Source organism: Puntigrus tetrazona, chromosome 22, assembly GCF_018831695.1.
Source record: "Puntigrus tetrazona isolate hp1 chromosome 22, ASM1883169v1, whole genome shotgun sequence".
In the NCBI taxonomy this organism is placed as follows: Eukaryota; Metazoa; Chordata; class Actinopteri; order Cypriniformes; family Cyprinidae; genus Puntigrus; species Puntigrus tetrazona.
This window is the reverse complement of record NC_056720.1, coordinates 2,291,143-2,311,875: the sequence shown is the minus strand read 5'-3', so window position 1 is coordinate 2,311,875 and position 20,733 is coordinate 2,291,143. Positions and strand designations below refer to the sequence as shown.

General features: G+C 38.9%; 1 protein-coding gene across 1 annotated transcript in view; it reads left to right on the top strand.

The window, feature by feature from the left end:
- ptprsa (protein tyrosine phosphatase receptor type Sa) overlaps window positions 1-14,643 on the top strand; it is a 172,329-nt gene extending 157,686 nt beyond the window's left edge. The window contains 8 exon segments of the mRNA XM_043222235.1: window positions 749-903; window positions 1,450-1,735; window positions 4,918-5,096; window positions 5,189-5,315; window positions 5,390-5,515; window positions 7,618-7,772; window positions 9,929-10,064; window positions 10,174-14,643. Coding sequence (XP_043078170.1) covers window positions 749-903; window positions 1,450-1,735; window positions 4,918-5,096; window positions 5,189-5,315; window positions 5,390-5,515; window positions 7,618-7,772; window positions 9,929-10,064; window positions 10,174-10,242 — 1,233 coding nt within the window. The 3' untranslated portion in view covers window positions 10,243-14,643.
- The last annotated feature ends 6,090 nt before the right edge of the window (window positions 14,644-20,733 follow it).

Sequence of the window (20,733 nt, the reverse complement as noted above, 5' to 3'; positions counted from 1 at the left end):
TTTTTTTACTGGAGGGACATCTTCGAATATAGATGAGGTGTGTTTGTGTTGCACCACAGTTGTATTGCATTGCTAGGCTTGAGTAGTCAGAGTTTGCTTACAACCCTCACACACATACTTGCTGGAACAGTGAGGTGTATTTATGTGAGAGCATATCCTGCAGTCGCACACACACACACACACACACACACACACACAGTCAACCCAGAGTCATGAATTCTTAAAAACAATCCTGCACAAGCCCATCCACTGCAGAGAAACAGCCTGCAGAAGACAGCCAGAGGAAAAAAAGTATCTGGCAAAACTGGGCCAGTTTGCTCTTAATTACATAGTTTATTTATTCATTTATTCAAAGGGAGCCTCTGTTGGAACAGCAGCGACATTGAAATGCAAAACCTCCCTTTAAAGACGTCCAGGATGAGAAATAAAGGCTAGCAGCTAGAACTAGCAGGACACTGATGTCTCTCCCTCTTCTTAACGAAATCTCCTCTGCGGCAGACATGTTCCTGGCTGCCTTGTTGTGTTGAAATACACTGTAGAAGACATTTTAGTGGCACAAGGCAAATCCTGAACATAGCATGTTTATGATGCTGACATGTAAGGTCCTTGAACTACTTAACATCTCCATGATCTCATGCTGGCATGATTAAATCATGCATTGCTAGAACAAGAGCTAGAATTACGACTAGTAAGATTTATTCCAGTGCATTCATGTAACTTATCATGGCAGCACTTGCTCTTGATTCAGAATGGTTCCAGTGAAAAGCGAGAGGTTCGACAGTTCCAGTTCACCGCCTGGCCGGACCACGGCGTTCCAGAGTACCCCACTCCATTCCTGGCTTTCCTCAGGAGGGTGAAGACCTGCAATCCACCAGACGCCGGCCCCATCATCGCCCACTGCAGGTCTGAACCCACTTACATCTTTTTACGCCTAGAACAGTTGGGAAGTCTCATCATTCAGTGTTGCAGTCAACTTTGGCATTGTTCCCTAAAGTTGGCACTTGGTTCCTAATAATAAAGAATCTAGTGCTGTCAATCGTTTAAAAATTTTTTTTTAATTAATCACACATTTTTTTATAATTTCACATTCAATCTTCTAATTAAAATAGAAAAATAAATATACAAACTTGGCAATTGCCATTTTTTTAAATATTTGTTTAATAGCATCTTTTTTATGACTAAAGGTGAGTATCATTTATGTGTCTAGGAAATAATTTTTTTCCTCTAATATTCAGCAGCAGCTGGAGAATTACATTTTTTGGCTGCGATTATGTTAAAACTTGACGTGAATCTAACACACATGCTCGTAAATATGAAATCATACCGCGTTTTATTTTATTTTTTTTTTTTTAAGGGCCTGGCAACATCCTGTCTCGTGCTCATTTTGACAGCACTTAAAGAAACCGAACGCTCTTCTGCAGCTTTCATCTCTGATTTGTGTGTTTTCAGTGCTGGTGTGGGCCGCACGGGCTGCTTCATCGTGATTGACGCCATGCTAGAGCGCATCAAGCACGAGAAGACGGTGGACATCTACGGTCACGTGACCCTCATGCGCTCCCAGAGGAACTACATGGTGCAGACTGAAGACCAGTACAGCTTCATCCACGACGCCCTCCTTGAGGCCGTAGCCTGTGGGAATACAGAGGTGGCGGCACGAAGCCTCTTCTCCTACATCCAGAAGCTGGCGCAGGTGGAGGCCGGAGAGCATGTTAGTGGCATGGAGCTGGAGTTTAAGGTAAGCACAAGACGTATGAAAAGTAGAAACATGCAACTAGTCACCTCTAATTACATCTCGTCAGATAGCCCGGAGGGCACGAGAGAATCGAAAGTGCCAGATAAAACCTCTAGTAGCAATCGACACCTCTTGGCGGCATGTTTTCTTACTGCAGACGCAAATGTGAAACTCTAGTTGTGACAGAGACGAGCAAAAGTTGACGACAGCCAGAGAGGAATTGTGGGAAGGGTAATTAACACCCGATGAAGACGGATGTTGAGGAGAAGCAATGTACTCGCTAATGAGCAGAGAGGGATTGTGGAGCTCCGTTTGGCGACTGAAACACTCCTCCAGGTTTCTGGCCTCCAAGACCTTGAAAAGATTTAGTTCTTTCCTTTTTTTTGCTCTTTAGCCTGGAACAAAGTAATCCTCACCAACTCAGGGAGAAGCTTTGGAAGCATTAGCGAGGTGGCAAACCAATTAGTTTAACGATGGGACCCGGTAGCATTTCTGTTTTTTAAAATCATAGCAGCTCTTTTATTGAGTAGCATTGTCAAATGTGTTATTTAAAAAAAAATCAGGTTGTGCCAGAGATTGTCTTACTATAGGGACGTGAGAGGGTCTTTATTACTTACTATTTGAGAAAGCATAGCGGCTAACTTTGATGACGTCATATTACTTATTACATATCTTGATGTCATTGAATTTCAGTCAGATTTGTGCAACAAATTAATGCAAAGTGCCGTAAGTTGAATCCCACCTGTAGCAAGTCAGTGACTTCTCTTATAAAAAGTTAAATCCAGAAGCACTGTTTAGTGTAAAACATGTTGAAGATAGGCAGATAGACTGCCGATTTATAAAATGGTAAGTACTTTTCTCTAAAAATCTGTTTATTCAGTGTAGTGAAGCCTCTATTGGCATCCATAAAAAAAACAGCATCTGATCTCCTTTTCCATTAGCATTAGCCGTTATGCTTTTTTGGCTAAAAGTTGTGCATCTGGAGTTGCTAAAGCACGACTAGTAATGGCCAAATCATGAGATAATGAGTTCCTTCGAAGAGATCATCAAACTAGATAGCAAAATATCCGAATTTGTTTGCAGATTGGTCAGAAACGGTTCTTTGTGTCCGGCAATGTGAAGTAGCATAAATGCAGCAAGAAAATCAAGCAAAGAATCAATTCTAGCTTAAATCAGAAATTGATGTGTTAAACTTTTAGGCTAAGCAGCTAGAGTATGATAGGACGGCAGATTAATCAGTTAGTGGTGTGCTAGGTTTGTAAATGAAGATTTACGAAAAACTAGTCCCCTAAGTAGTTAGCTAAAGAGCTAACTGTCAACAAAAAAACATTTAGAGCTTCTCAGATCAGAAATAATATACTAACGTATAATTTAAGACCGTTATTTGTCATATTTACAAGGGGGATAGAATCTTTCTCAACACAATGAGAATGCTAGTGCTAATAAGGTGCCTAGAGGGCTAACCATGTCACAAACCTCTTTTAAACTTTACCCCAGGCCGCTAAACCAGCCAAAGTGTGTGTGCGCGCGTGCTTATTATTTCAACAGCTCGGTTCATAGCTGGCGCTTCCCACCGGAATGCCTCATGCCCTTCCAGGTCCCTCTTTGAAAGCTACTCAAAGACTCAAAGGAAAGACAAACAGCCAGTGGCTGCTTCTGAAAGAAAGAGAAAAAAGACTAGGCCTGGAGCGGGAACTGAATGGATTTATAACCGGGCGAAGGCATTACCTGGCGGAACAGAAGAGAGAAAGTGCGGCACAGTTTCTAGATGTGCCAGGCTCGTCCAGTTAAAAGGAGACAATGCTTCCAGACAACTGACCTAGAAAACGGAGAAGAATTACGGGTACTGTGGCTCGGTTGATGTTAATTGATGGTTACAAGCTCTAATTTGGATCATGACACGAGAGTACGAGGTGTATGCGCGCGTACAAAACGGTGGCGTCCAGTCAGAGTATGAATACAAAGCGGCTTCCTAAAAGCGACAGTGACCCATTTCGCCGATTGCCGCCAAATTTGCACGACGTTCTTATTGTTTCAGAGCAGGGTTTTGTGCCACCTGATGGACGGAAAATAGGGATTTTGGTCATTATAACAGCAACGAGCATGGACAGGTTTACTGCGAGCGCACGTAAACTGGGTCACCCAGTCTTGCCCGTTTATAAACAGTCTGGGAGACTGAGAGAAAATAGAGGTATTATACCAAAAATAAAGGGTCGGAGCGGTTAAACGACTGTCTGAGAATCCCATGCAGCAAGTAATGTCCTTCAAGCCTAAATATACTAAGTAAACTCTATTTAAATGATTCAATTTCACAATTAAAAATTACACGATTATTTACCCCCATATCATTCGAGATGTATTTCTTTAGTCAAAAAGAGGATTTTTCTCTATATAGTGGTTAGTTCTTTATCTTTGTACTTGCGTTAAATAATGTAGAGCAGGGCGAAAAACTTCATTCCACTAGGTGTTTTCGATTTGCACAAAACTTTTCTTCTTTTTTTTAAAACCTATTGCGAAATTGTGGCTTTTCCGTTATTCGATGTTACGCAATTTTGCTTTACTATGCATATTTTTTTTCTCTTGATACGTTATGTCGATGGATGTTGGTAGGTGTACATATCGCTGCCGGTACACATGCATGTATCTTTAGAAAAAACGGCAGAGAGCATGTTTATATTAAGGTTTTGTGAAATATTTTTTAACTTGCGGTTTTTCTTGGTTAACGAATTGTGGGTTAACGAAAAACACAGCTTTTTTTAACTTCAAAGTCATCCATCATTTACCTTGCCGTCGTTAAGAGTATTTGGCTTTCTTTTCACGTTTTCTTTGTAAAGGCCGACGCTGTACTTCTACGTACGTCACGGCTGCTTTATACACAAGTTCGAGCTAGTACAAGACGAGCATTCGTAGTTAAAAATTATATAAATGTTTATTGTTTTAAGAAAATGACCGAACCTTTCACTAAACAAGACCCTTATTTATTGGCTGGAATCATGCGGAGCCATTCGAGACTGCGATTAAACGGCAATTTGTAGCGTTGGCCACCATTGAAGTCCACTATGTGGAGAAAAGTCCTTCAGTTTTGACATGAACATCTTGGATGACTTAGGGGTGAATAAATGATGGAAGTGAACCGGTCCTATTAGCTGCATTTGCATTAATCAACTGCCTTTTTCTTCCCATAGCGTTTAGCGAACTCCAAAGCCCACACGTCCAGATTCATAAGTGCCAATCTGCCATGCAACAAGTTCAAAAACCGCCTGGTCAACATCATGCCCTATGAGACCACTCGAGTGTGCCTGCAGCCCATCAGAGGGCTGGAGGGCTCCGACTACATCAACGCCAGCTTCATTGATGGATACAGGTACTGCAGCAGCGAGAAAGAGACCCGAAGTCGTTTCGTTTCGCCAGTTCAAGCACCTTAATTCACAATCGCTCATTTTCTCCTTGCTGTAGGCAACAGAGGGCTTACATAGCCACGCAAGGCCCATTAGCGGAGACCACTGAAGACTTCTGGAGGATGTTGTGGGAGAACAACTCCACTATCGTGGTGATGCTGACCAAACTGAGGGAGATGGGACGAGTGAGTGTCCGTCTTCTTTAAATCCGGCGGCTTTCAGCTTCCAGACGGTGTCGTTTAATGATGTGTTTTCGCAGGAAAAGTGTCACCAGTACTGGCCGGCGGAGCGCTCCGCTAGATATCAGTACTTTGTGGTGGATCCCATGGCGGAGTACAACATGCCGCAGTACATCCTCAGAGAGTTCAAAGTGACCGATGCTCGGGTGAGTCCTGAAATACAACACAGGCATATTGGGGACTGAATGATGGCCATGTTTATGTACCTTTTGTACGGCTTTTACGCGGTGTTCTTACGATAATGGACTACCGCGTTATTTCCGGACCTTTCTTGGAAATACAATGGACTACCATGAAGTATCTCCAAGGTGTTTGCAAGATTATTACGGTATTAACGTGGGATGTATCCCAAAACGCAGTACTACTGTGGTACCATGTTGGGAATCATCTAGATACTATAGTAGGGTAAAAACACGGTAATTTCCACAGTACTGAGTGATTACTGCATTTATATGCCATGATACGTAATGCCACGTTATTATCATGACATATATCTAACGAAAACGGTAAATATTGCGGAGAAAGCAGTAAAAATATTATTTATGTGTATGTTATTTTTATATAAAATATTTTATATGAATAAATGAATAAAATGTTCATATAATATATATATATATATATATATATATATATATATATATATATATAGTAATTGCATCCAAAATAATATCTGTGTATATTTATTATGTACAAATAAATATATACGCATACAGTATACATTTTTGACAATATTGACAAAATTATTGTATTTTTGAGCATGGTATTGAGGATAATTTATGATTATGTATGATTTAATGTTAATTATACACATTGATGTCAAAAAAGGTAATACCATGTCTCAGAAATCTTTTTGTCTTTCTTTTGGAAGCACATTATTGCAGATTAAAGGCATTAGAAGGTGTTTCGGGTAAAAAGAATGATGCAGTAAAATTTTGTTCCATATCTATTCTGAGCCAAAAATCCTGCTAGCTATCTTATAATCGTGTTTCCCATGAGTCTCAGCGGTAGTGTCTGAATATCCCATCAAGCGGCGAGCGCTCACTTAACGTCTCCGGCCCTCATCAGTCGAGTGTCCTTTCGTAGGAGCGAGCGGACAGGCCCGGGCCCAAACCAGCGTCCCGAGCACTTTAATTGTGATTGAATCATCCAGGCCGGCTCTCCAGTAATCAGACCGCAGCGAGAATCAAAGAGAACTTTAATCAGAGCCCGCCGGAGGGGGCGGGGCCAGGAGCGAGGCATGATGGGACGGAGAACGAGTCACGTATTTAATCAGACGATTGGACACACGCCGCCGCAGAGCTCGGTCCCGGCTCGTTTTCTTTCTTTCTTCTTATGTGGCGGCAAAAACAAACTGCTTTTGCAGTTAATCAAATACAGACGAATAAAGACTGCTGTATATATATATATATATATATACTGAATATACAGTATATGTTGTTATTTATGAATTTGTTCTGAAATTAGAAGAACTTTGCTGTTGTTGCAAAGCTAATGAACACAAGAAAGAATATTCATGTTGAATAATAACAATAATTACATTAACGCTATTTTTATTATAATTAATATCTAACAATTAAAAAAAAGAAGCTTTTGTTTGCGTAATATATTTGAAAATCGTATTTGTGTATATAGTTATTTGTATAATTTGTTATAAATATATTAGTAATTACTATTATTAATATTATAGTGGAAGTAAAATAATATTTTAAAAAGTTGCATAAAAAATAAATAAATTTGGATCACATACTGTATAATTTCAATTAAAAAAATACATATTGTAAAGTTGCATCAATAAATAATTAGTTTGTTTTAATAATCACACAGAAGAATATTATTATTATTAATACTATAATAATATGAGTTTTTTTACAACATTTGTTTTTATGAAAAGGCTTTGCTTACCGATTTATATTTATTATTTCTATTTTAAAAAGTATATGTGTGTGTGTGCATGTTCTTTAATTTTTCAATTTATTAAATCAAAGTATTAAAATGTAAATTTGTAAAATTATTAAACGATGAAACAAATCAAAAGATACATACACTGATAAACCAGTTAATAATTATTTTAATGATTATTATTACTATTATTAACTGAAGTGTCTTTGTTAACACGAGCACACTGAAGGATTCATTAGGAGTTTCTCCGTCGATCTCGTCTTCGTCCACCAGACGCCCGTCTCTGTGCGCAGTGTGAGACTCAAAGCGTGTGTGTGTGTGTGTGTGTGTGTGTGTGTGTGTGTCTCAGGACGGTCAGTCCAGGACCGTACGGCAGTTCCAGTTCACCGACTGGCCCGAGCAGGGCGTCCCTAAATCAGGAGAGGGCTTCATCGACTTCATCGGACAGGTGCATAAAACTAAGGAGCAGTTCGGACAAGACGGACCCATCTCTGTCCACTGCAGGTGAGGAGATCTCCCATGAGCCTTCGGTGAAGCTATATATATATGTGTGTGTTTTAAAACCTAGATACATTTATTTGAAAAGTACTCTTTTATTAAGTATGTTTTTTTTCTTAAAACAAAACAAATAGGCCAGTAGGTTTAGAGAAATAATCAGATTTCTGCTTTGAATGGAGGGGTTTTTTGTGGAAGATATTTGTTCTCGTTTTAAACTCATTTTTTTTATAGAAATTCTTCAGAAAACAGCACTTAATATTTTGCTTCAGTGATTTGATTTATGAATTTTAAGATATTTGGACTGGAAAAAACTATTAATTTGATAAAACAAAACATATAAGTGTATATGTAATTATATATATATATATGTGTAAATATATTTTTCTTAAACAGCAAAACAAATTTTGTTATAGTAACATTATTATATATGATATTATATATAGTATGTATTACATATGATATTATAGTATTATTATAGTACTGTATCTTTATAATATATAATTAAAATACACATTTACACACACACACACACACACACAGAATATAGTTCATATAGTTATATATAATAACATTTATATATATATAATCATTTAAAATATAATCATTTGAATTTTTAAATACAAAAAAATGGTTGATGAATTACTTAAAATATTTAATCATGTATTTTATTTATTTGTCTATTTCTATTAATGAATATATAATAAAATTGGTCCATAAATATATAATATATATATATATATATATATATAGATAGATAGATAGATACATAGAAAGATAGATAGATAATGATTTAATAATATATAACATAAAACATAATGTTTTTTTAATAATAATGGTAATATGGTAAAATAATGGTAAAATAATAAAAATAAAATTAGTAATAATTATTGTTAATTTTTACTAATTTATTATACTGAAAATACTACTTTAACATATTGTATTGTAATACAATCAATATTTTTGAAGGTATATAAGAAGAGACACACCTCATTGTGATTGACCCCCTACAGAAAACATAATGTTTTTCAAGTAAATGTAATTTAATTTATAAATCGTTAAATATTTCTGCTGAACAACTACAAAGTATTATATATGAGGTATATGAGAAAAAACAGGACACTTAATAAAAAATGTGCTTGTCAAGTGCATTTATTTTATCTTGAGAATGTTTTTGGGATGAATAATTGATTTGCGCAGGAAAGACTCCTTTGTCTCTGCCGAGGTTTTCAGCGCCGCTTGAACTGCGTTTTTAATCGTCCTCTCTCTCTCTTTCTCTCCATCCATCTCTCGCCCAGATTTCATATCTAATAGAGCCACATGGTTTTGTCATTAATTGCATGATTACGTCGACTGAATGGAAGTGTAAATCCTCTCATTCAGCGCGTCTTCACGCCTGTCAGATTTGAAAGTCTATCTGTTTAAGCAGCGTTCGGGCTGAAGTCTGAGAGCCGAGCCACTTCTTTCTTTCTTCAGCCTCTTTTCTGGAGGATCCTGGCAACACGGATGGACAGAAACGTCAAAAGTGCTTTGTTTTCCCGACAGTCACCGTCGCGAGACTCCGAATCGTTTTTTCCTTCTCTTTCAGACTCTTCCTGGGAGTTTGCGTCATTGTAACACAGCGCTGTGATTGGTTCCGTGTCTCAGCCAATCAGAGGCCTCCGTTGGCCACTTTCTCGAGCCGTTTGTCACTTTCGATTGCCAAGTGGAGGCACAGGGAAAAAAATAAGCCCGTTGTCATATCAATTATTGTTGGCTTGGCAAAATCGCTCGGCGCCAAAGCAGCTTACGAAGCAGCCTTAAAAAATCAGACTTAAGACTCCTCCTATTTAAAGCGCTGTCACGGAGAGACGAGCTTAGAGCCACGTGTGCGTTTCTTCAGACTGAACGAGGCTGCTGCTATAACGTCAATTCACAATAATATACTAAATGGTGTAGTATGCAGTATGTATAATGTGACAACAGTGCAATGTGACAAATGAATGGAAATGATTTTTTTTTTTTTATGTGAATCTCCCTGAGTACTTACTATTTGTTTTATTAGATCAACTGCATAAATAGTTGTTTTACCTTCACAAATGTTTAGATGTTTCCAGTGGAAAGAGGGAAGATTCCTCATGTGATAGAGCGCTTTTTAACACAAGCTTGTGTTTTCCTGAATGCAGTGCCGGTGTGGGGCGGACCGGGGTCTTCATCACGCTAAGCATCGTGCTGGAGCGGATGCGCTACGAGGGTGTGGTGGACATCTTCCAGACGGTCAAAATGCTGAGAACGCAACGGCCAGCGATGGTCCAAACAGAGGTGAGAGTCCAGAGCTCCTGTTTTGGGGCAGATCGTCTTGTTTAATAGTTGGATGGTTGGCAAATTGAGGTCGTGGCGAACGCTGATGCCTTTGTGTTTCCCTTTACAGGACGAGTACCAGTTTTGCTATCAGGCGGCTCTGGAGTACCTTGGAAGTTTCGATCACTATGCAACGTAAAAAGCCATTTTTGTTTCCCCCTCCCGCCCCACAAGCCCCCTTCCCCCCAACAGCCTCCTGAGCCATAAAAACTTGCTTGAAAACATGAAACGATGACAACTACACACAATTCATACAATTTTTTGTTGAAGAATCGTCTTTTGGAACCAATCGAAACGCGCCGTGCGTATCCCCAATTGGAAAAGCAACACTGGAGAAGCGCAAACAGAGCCCAAACCCTTCTACATCCCAAGCTCGTGATGGAGGAACCAAACGTTTTGGCTCAGGCTGTAGGGCGGGAATGACGATCTAGGTTTCGGACCACTAACTTTACCTCAAGTGTTCTGACGTGGAGGACAAGCATTAATAATTTTCAGATTAACTCTATGAACATATTACAAAAAGACATGAAGGAAAAGTCGGTGAGATACAACATGACCACAAATTAAAGTATACATGACGGGCACCTAATTGGTTGGCGTTTAAAATCCTTCTTTGTTTACTACAATGGAAACGCTTCCATTGAAATGTCATCTGTCAGTTTAGCATTGCTGTCTTCAACAGAGAAGTTGGCGGTACAGACAAGACTTTTGCTGCTCACGTCTTGGGTCCAAGCCTTTCTTTGACACGTTGCCATTCGGACAAAATTAGGAGCCCACTTAAGAAGCAATTTGAGACAAACCCTGCACCTGCTTGAGAAAGTCACCCTCCTCTCTAAACAGTCGCCAAACAAGAACCCAACATGTCTTGAGGTTCTGAGGCATTCAAGGAAAAGGATGAAACCCAATCGCATCGGTTTCTCGAAGTGGGGCAGTTTTTGGGTGATTTCAAGGATGTGCAAGTGAACATTTCTGCCAATGTAGCTCCATCTTCATTTGAGAGCCAATGGGAGCGTCAAATGTTGTGTCAACTGGAGATTAGGACCAGAGGATCTACCGCTTAAGTCTCAAGTTTCTTTGGTGCAATGTAGCTCCAATTTCATTCTCGATAGCCGGCGGGATATTGACCTGTTTCGTAATTGAGAGATCTGGACTAGAGGAACCACCAATGAAGTCTCAAGTTTCTTTGGCCCAAAGCAGATCTGTTTTCATCCTCGAGAGCCAATGGGAGCTTGACCTGTTGCGTAAATGGGAGATTAGGACCAGATGATCCACTAATGAAGTCTTGAGTTTCTTTGGGGCCATATGGAAGCATCTTCACCTCTCGAGAGCCAATGGGAGCTCGACCCATTGCGTAAATATGAGATTTGGACCAGAAGAACCACCAACAAAGTCTTGAGTTTCTTCAGAAGGAATGCAGATCCTTCCCTACCTCTCAAGAGCCAATGGGATCGTAAAATGTTGCGTCATCTAGAGATTAGGACCAGAGGAACCATCAACAAAGTCCAGAGTTTCTTCAGCACCATTTCCATCCTCGAGAACCAATGGAAGTTCAACCTGAGATTACATCAAGAAGAGCCACCAACCAAGTCTTGAGTTTCTTAGGCGACTTCACCCGATCATTGACTGGTCTCTCCATTGACGTGCGTAATGTATTTGGTGGACCGCATGGGGGATGCGTGGCTACGTCTTGTTTTCAGTACTTCTACGTCCCCAGTGACCAACGTTCATCGCCATCATTTCAAACGATTTTTTTGTCTTACAACAGTTTTTTTGGGTTTCATTTTGCTCTTGCTCCATTATGCTGTACGTGTACATGTGAAGAGTCCGATTCACCGGACGAAAGTGTGCAAGAGTGTGATTATGTGTGCTGGTCCCACCAATCAATCCATTTCCCTTTGCTCCAACAGTCGCCCAGGACGAATTGCATTTTTATCGTCATCGATGACCCTTTCCTGGTTACTTTGGGATTTCTTGCATTCATTTGTTGGTCCTTTTTGAGGTGTTTCTTCAATGAATTTTGGCTAACGAAGAGCAAGAAACGGGCATATGTTTGCGCCATGAAACTGCGGTACAACTATCTTGTGAATCTGTTGTTACGGTGGGACTGTTTTACACGCTCATGCATATGCGTATGAGAGGGGGGGAAGGGCCTGCGCTCCGCCGCTAGAGCAGATTGGCTGTAATGGAAAATGCTTGAACCTGGAGTGTTCTGATTGGTGAGAGAATGAAAGGAGCCGTGTGTAATCTTATTTCCAAAAAGCCTTATTCTTGTAACATCATAGAAAAAAATCTAATGCATTATTGTTGTATTATTTTGACTATTATCTTCTTAACAGACATTTGATTTCTTGGTTTAGTGTTTTGCTTTTTTTTTTTTTTTTTTTTTTTTAACAAAGATACTGTACTCATTTTTTTAATTAGCAAGGAAAAATAATGCTCATTTTGCTCATATTATGTTAAAAGACATTCTATTTTTTCACTGTAGAAATGTAACGTGAGATGTGTTTGTGTGCATGTATACATAGACGAATGGGACGTGAATGTATACATACACACTCACATATATTATATTTAAATGCAGAATATAAAGATGTATCCAAATCTTCATATGAATAGCCTTTTTTTTTTTTTCGTTTTTGTTTTTGAAGCGGGCGCTCATTTTTATACCACCATGAAATTGTGTGTATGAAATCATGAATGATTTTTATTGATTTTTGTTTTTTTAAAAGAGTCAGGGAACTGCATTATCAGAAAAGCAGAAATTTCCCATAAATCATTGCAGGGAGAGCTTTGACTTCCCGTTGCCCAGTGATGAAGGTTGAATTATGATTGCAATCCTGTTGTTATTCATCAATAGTACTAGTATTAACTGAAGTATTACTTTTATAAAAGATGTAGAACTGGTTTACTTAATATTGAATTGAAAAAAAACAAAAAAACAAAAAACAAATGATCTATACTTTCCAAATTTTACTAAAATCAAAAAAATACTTTTGTTACAGCCCATATCTGTGAAAGCTTTCTTTTTTTAAAGCATTATTTGTCTTTTTACTTTTCAAACCACCGAATGTTCAATCGTTTGTTAGATATCGACTATGATCCTGAATATAATGCCTGTAAATAAACAAATATATATTATATGTATTTGTATAATTTGCCCCACAAGATTTCTGTCTTTGAACAAAACTGAGATAACCAATAACAAAAAAAAATGTTTATGCTAATGGGAACCTTCCACAGTTTTGAAAGAAGCTTTGTCTCACGCTAACAGCTCTGTTAATCTCTCTTCACTTCATTCCTCTTTTTTTTTTTACTTTTTTGATCCATTTGTTGGTTTTTCCCAACTCTTCACTTTTTTTTTCTTATCTTAACCAACACACACGGCAGTCCAGTGGTGAGAGAAATCACTTCTCCTTTTCTCATAAGACTTTGTGCATCCCTCTTATTTTTTTTTTTTTACATTTGTAGTACATTAATACATGTCTGTCAGATCTCACTCCAAAATCAAAATACAGACAATAAAGCCTGTTTTTAAACTTTTTGTTAAAACGAAGCGTTACTGCAATGAAAATGCAACTTTTTAATGTTATCTAACAATTATGGTAATTGCTGGGAAAAATTGCTAAATGCAAAACAAAAAAGAAAAAAACTTCTCCAAGCAAAATGCGATTTCGTAGTTTTCTTTTTATTTTGGAGTGAAATATGGCCCAGCAATGTTCTGGAAAGGTTTTATGAGATTCACCCAAAAATGAATCCCATTTTTACCCGTAGCGAGCCTGAAGCGCTAATCGTTTTGTGTGTTTCTCATTCTGAGTGATTCTGTTGTTAGATCAAGAAGAAGAAGGGCTTGCAAGATGCCCAGTGCCTATAAAATGCCATACGAACAGCAAGAGCAAATTGCCTTGAATTGGTTGCGCGTTTGGTGATCAGTTTCACGTCATCATTGCTAGTTTAAAAACACGCCCCTCTCTCACCGCTGCCTCTGCGCTTCCATCTTTTTTTTTATTTAGTAGTTCGTCGCAAAATTTAACGATGCCATGTTTAGTTCACTTTTATCTTCATTTCGTTTTTTTACGTTGGGGGACGAAGTACGAGAGAACTTGGAATCTGGAAATTCCAGCGCTGCCTTTTAAACTGTTGGGAGTTGTGTGCGTTTCTAACGAACTTTTCCTCTGGAGGAATAAAAGGACATTTGGACTTGTCGGACTGAACTCCAAAACCTACGATGGAGAAGGTGCTCGGAAGTCCTGCTCGTCTGCTCAATGCGAGGACCTTCGACAACGGGAGCCAAACGCGTGAATCGATTAGACTACAAACAACGGAGAACCAATATACAAAAGTGAACGTATTAAAACCACGGCCAACAACAACAACAACAAAAAACAAGCCAAACACAAACGTGAAAATAGTTTCTCTTTGTACGAAGGCCAAGTGCTATCGCTTTCAAACTGTTACTTCTGATGGACACAATAATTGGTTTGAAACCACTGTGTATGTAGATATGTTGACTTTGTATTAAAGAAATGTTGTCTGAAAATGATGGCGTGCCTCGTGTTTGGTCTGGAAATATTCAGGGACGTGGTTAATATTAAGTCTAGCGTTAGATTTCCGTGGGATCATTAAAAATTCATGAGCTCACTTTGACAAGGCAGATGGCAACATGAAATTGCTTATCGGCCGCATAGACGAGGACCAATCAGCTGTCATCGCACATGGCGTCTCAACAGAACAATCAATTATTTCGCAATCTGGCCTGATACCTGAATGGTAAACACACCCATAAGCTCAACATGCTCGTAATCTAACATCTCGTCTCATCTCGATGCATTTTGCCACCCGCCGTTTGCAATTTTAACATGGCGACCCGTAGACTGACTACGAGTTTGTGCATAAACCGCTAGACGAAGCAGCCGTTTGATTGTTTTCGTGCCCAATTATATGCGGAATTGATCACGTTTCACAAGCCGGTTGGGCGACTGATCTAAACGAGCAAGTTGCTAACGTTTGTGTTTAGTATCACCTCGCAGTCGGTCCGCTTTGAGGCTTGAACTGTTCGCCCGCTGCTTTTTACAGGCCGCGACGGCGTCCTGCTGAAGACGAGAGAACAAAAGATTGGTTTATGTTCAACATGAAATCTTGGTTAAAAGCCTTAAGAATCCTCATGTTTCTAGACAATGCGAGGGAGAAGGTGAACGAGATCCGGGGCTAATTGCTTTTCTCGTCACTCATCTAACTCATTAGCACTGTTCCTCGGGAGCCCATCAAAGTGCTGTTTGCATCGGAGCGGCCGAAAGCCATGGAAATTTCAAATAAATGAGAAAGAAGTAAATTGGACCGTCCGACGCCCGTGGCAGAGCCGAGCTACAAATGGCACATCAATCGAATCAAGCCATGGAAAAGTAATCCTGCAGGAAGAGCCAGACATCATCTTCGAGAGATGAACAAGATAGAATGCGTTTTGCTCAGAATAATTGCTTAGAAATTGTTCACTGCACTTGTATTCGGATCTAATCAAGGGCGTATTCTTTCGAATGCATTTGATACAACAATGGTTTGATTTGTTTTCTTGAGTTCTTTTGCTTTGGCGTGGGGAACTGATTCTTGCGACGTTGAAGGGGGGGAAATGGCGACGACATTCATGTTTTTAATAAGTCTGAATAATCTAGAACGTTTTTAACACACACCGTTTGATTCTATTTCCTCTGTAGGTGTTACATAAGCACTCACTTCCCAGGAAATAACTATATCCACCATTTTTTTGTATTTATTCATTTCCTAAGACCCCACAGTTTTACATCTGGATGTCCTGTGCAGAGAACATTCAGGGCTTTTCAGAGATGCCAAATGATTGGATGTTAATCCAATTAATTTAGTGACATTCTCATGGAAATATGATAATGTTTTTTAATTATCATTTAAATCTGTCTCATTTTTAAATTGTGTCATAAATCAACATCTCGGGAAAATTATATAATTATTATAAAACAGGACGTTCATTTCATACTTGTCTTCATATGAGGACACCGGGACTAAAAGCGTGTTTATTACATTTATTATGTTTATTAATCTTGTCAATTATTACTCCCATTATTACATTTCTTTTTTTTTTGTTTCCCCCAAAACACATTAATATGCTAATTAGATTTAGTTTATAGATAAATTGTACATAATGAGAAAACCTGTTTTACCATTTTACACACATTTTGCAGAAAGAAAAATGGTATATCGAATAATTCCATATAATAATATAGTTGAGAATCATACAAAGAAAATATGTTGGTGATTTAAAATATATATATATATATATATATATATATATATATATATATATATATATATATATATATATATATATATATATTTATATATACATTATTATTTAATATATTATTTTTATGCTCTAAACAACACAAATACATTTCCCCAAAACTTTTTCCTCTCATCTTAAAGGATAGAAATCAATTTTCATCGAACGTTTCGGTTTTTTGAAATGTGACTCTACATCATTTCCTTTTTTTAACAACTAGGATGTCAGCAACACGACAGAATCTGGCAATTCATTGGACCTACATTTTATTTTACCACCATGTCAAAATCATCACAAAATGTAAAAAAGAAGGGATTTTTGGATCATTTCTTTCCGTTTTAAACTACACTGACGCTACAGAAACAAAATGGCGGCTACGACTTGACAGACAAATGTTGACAAAATCACTACAATACAATACAATGTGCTTTTTTCGATTAAAAATCGATCCAGTCGCTCGATATTTCACATTTTATACAGTGCTTGCTTCATATTTAATAATGTTTACAGTATGAATTCCCACCGGAGCGCCACAAGAATCAATGAGCGACAGTTAGCTAATTGTTCACAAGATAAATTGATGAACAATTCTTCGACATATGTTATTTGTTTGTTTGTTTGTTTGTTGTGTTATAAAGCAGATGTTGGCAATAAAAGGCGGTTGATTATTATACGCCTGGAAGCTGAAGCAAACCGATCGGTTCGTTCCCGGAGTCCCATCACCTCCGTTACAGAGGTTTCGCGCCATTTCTTGAGCGCGTATATCTACAAACGTTTGATCAAGCGTTCCTGAATTCAGCTTTAAGTACCTCAGTAACTGAACGCGGAAGGTTTGAGCTTTCTGTTATGCTAATCCAATTCTTACGCGACCTCAAACCGAGACCTTTTTTGAGCAAGCAAATGACTTCTTTCTGAAAATTCGCTTGAATACACTTACGGTTTATCTCGGCGAGAGGAGAGTGGCTGCTCTCCCGAGTTTATTATGCAAATGAGACAATTTGACAGATTGCGCGCAACCCTTCATAATCACTGTTCACGGAAGGCTGGCTGCGGCACGAGCGGCGCGCGCGCTTATACGGGGCTTTTGGGCTCTTTTAACTAAATACGCTCTCAAAACACTTTCACGGCACTCACAGGGAGTTTTACATCCAGAACACGACGGGCGCTGCCGGGTCAACAGCTATCGGCCCTCAAACAACATTGACAAACTATAACCTTTACCCACGTTGATAGACTCTAAATGATTGAAGCTGTTGCACGACCAACCAGCTTCATTATAGTTATTGCTACTGTAGATGCACTTACAGGCCTACTGTATATAAGACCTGTAGGCAGCAGTTTTACTCCTAAGACTTAAAATAATTAACCAGGTGATCATAAATATTTCAACTCTATATTCTAAGTTCTAGTAATGACTTTTATTACACGAATTTAGAGTGCTAAGTAAAAAGAAATGTCAACATTGTCACTGATTTTTCTGTTTGGTAATTTTGCTGTGCGCATTAGCGTTATGAACAGCTAAATGATTAGTGTCTTTTATAATTGCACATCAAATGCATGTTTTTCCCCTCAGCTGATGAATATTATCGCGTGCAGGCGGATGGCCGTGCTTCACGAGGCTAAAGTCATTATTTAGAAATGATTTAAAGCCACTTGTGTGTCAGAACAAAACCATTTCGGGACTACCAAGGGTACTTTCCCCCCTCTCCGTGGTTTTTAGTTTTATTCATTAGCGTGACACCGTGCTGCCCTCTTGTGACAGAAACCGGGAGCTTTCGCGCATTATTTACTTCAAAATGAAGCCCAAAGGAATATTTCCCGCCCAAATAGTCACATTGCTCGTAATGGATCCTGCAGATGCTTTTTATAATGAATAATTTACCCGATTAGACAATGGCAGTTATGTGAAATGAGACGGCATCTCTCAGAACGGATTTTGTGGAAATGGCGACAGTTTTGTTGAGGAGTTTTATCTTATTTGAACAAAAATTGCCATGGGTAGGTTATATCTTATATCTATGAAAATATTGTTTAAAAACACATGGTTGGTAGTCAAACCGTAAACTAACCATGGATTTGCTACTAACTAACCACAATTTAATCATATTTGTTGTAAAACTGTGGTAAAAGATAATCAATACACCAAACTTTTATTCACGGGACTGCATCATAAACTGGTCTGAGGTGCAAGATGACAGATTATATAGTTTTATTCTCATTTTCATTTACTTACATTCTCTCCAGTGTTTGTTCCTGGACTCAAACAGTGGCATGCTGGGATAGACTCTTTCTCTCAGGTGTAGAAAGGAGGTGTAGCACTTCGAAATATACCACGATATTTTCAAGAACTGGTAGCCTGATCGGTGGTACGTTCGGAAACCGTAGCATTTGCGAACGACATATTGCTAACCTGGTATATTTCCCAAAAGAAGGGTACAAACCTTGTTTAATACCACGCTAGTTAAGCAAGCAGTAGTGAGAAGGTTCTATATAAAACACTGCTGAGAGTGTTATTGCTAAACTCGATAAGACCAACCTTAATGACCTTCCTAACTTCAGCTCTTCACAGACATCAGCTTTTAGACTCCAGAGCCGTTTGTTTGTTTTCGAAAGCATTTCCTGCAGCAGTTCAGAGGTCAGAATTTAAGGCCAGCAGCCTTATTTGGTAGATCTTCTTCTGTCTCGCCAGAGCTTATCGCTGAAGGCTCCTTGCGGTGATGGATGGATCACTAGCGAGACATCGTTTGAACATGTCTGGATAATTGCTAATGGTGGAAATCAGCGCCAGTTTTTTTGTGGCAATATTTGATTTTGTTTGCGCTTGATCTATATCTGAGGTTTGAGCGCAATCGACGCATGCGCTGTTCGCGACTGTAGGAAAATCGGCTTATGCCAAGGAAACACTGGACGACGTATACGTCGGGTTTTAGTCGGAGCGATGTGTAACAAGCCAGCTGCACGTTTTATTTTGTCGTTTGAAGGTAAAATAGAGAGGTTGTATATATCGTTTACATTTCAGTAATGGCGCCAAAATGAAAAAATCACTGTTGTACCGAAAATAATGCGAATTTTAATAAAAGCGCAGTGGTATTGCCATCTAATACCCCTTCAGATAGTTTCAGGACGTGTATGTATAAACTATACAGTTCTAAACATATAAAGAAACAGTGTCTTTTCACTTTTTCTGTATCCATTTTATTTTATTGTCAAAATTGAAGCTCTTACGTATTCTAGTTTTAGATGAATTACAACACTAAGACACCGACTGTTTAAAACCTTCCCGTCAGCTACCCAGTCATCCATCATGTTGATCTGGATGCTGTTACTGGGATCTGTCTGGAATCGTGCCGCGCAATTTTTTTGTACGAGTTCAAGTAGAGGGCGTCTGTAACACACCCTCCCTCTGGGTTAAATGACTAGAGCTCTCTTAAAGGCACCTGCCTGCGGTCGAGGCCTAATGCTGCTATCTCCCGGAGCCGTGGGTGTGTGTGTGTGTGTGTGTTTTCACGGTGTGTTGTGAAACAGCGGGACGGCCGTGACCTTGATCTGTACCCGTGTGCCAGGGTGCCGACGTGGGCATCAGGTGTTGGCATCTGCGCTGCAGGTGCCCGAGCCCAATTAAAGGGGCAACTTGACAAGCTGCCCGGTGGGCATGGCAGCAGGCCTTTAATTTAATTACATGGAAATGCACTGATTCGGGGTGAAATGAAGCAGAACGTGTCCGTTTGTTAGCTGCAGATGACTGCCACTTGACTGACAGAGCGTTTGGATTCAGGTGTGCTGGCTGATGGGTTTTTTGGGCTTATTAACACGGGTTCGCTGCGCTGGAGGACCTACCGCGGCGTATCAGAGATCTATCTGAGCAATAAAGCTGGATTTCCTTATATAGACTTGGAATTAAAGGGAACGTTCATTCGAAAAGATATTTTGAACCGGTGAAAGGTCTGCTTTTTTGGGCTACCAAGTTGAATAAAATGCAGCGAGCTCTGTAGCTAACAGAGAACATTCTGGCAAAGTTCTGAACAAACGTTCTTTCATTAATGGTCTTTAATAATGTTCTCAAAGCCAAAAATGTTTATGCGTACACATTTAGGAACAGATCATAAATTGTTTTATAAAATGCTTAAGTTGGATGCTCGCTAAAAAAAGTAACCAATTCAGAAACGGTAATGAACCGTTATTCGAACATGCTTTGGTTGGCTGCAGAGTTAACTAGTCTTTAGTAATGTTCTCAAGCCATTTTTAAACATGGTTTTATTTCGAAAATGTTTGATCTAAGGATTTTTTCAATGGCGCTTATTCCAGAACCTTGAGAGAACATTT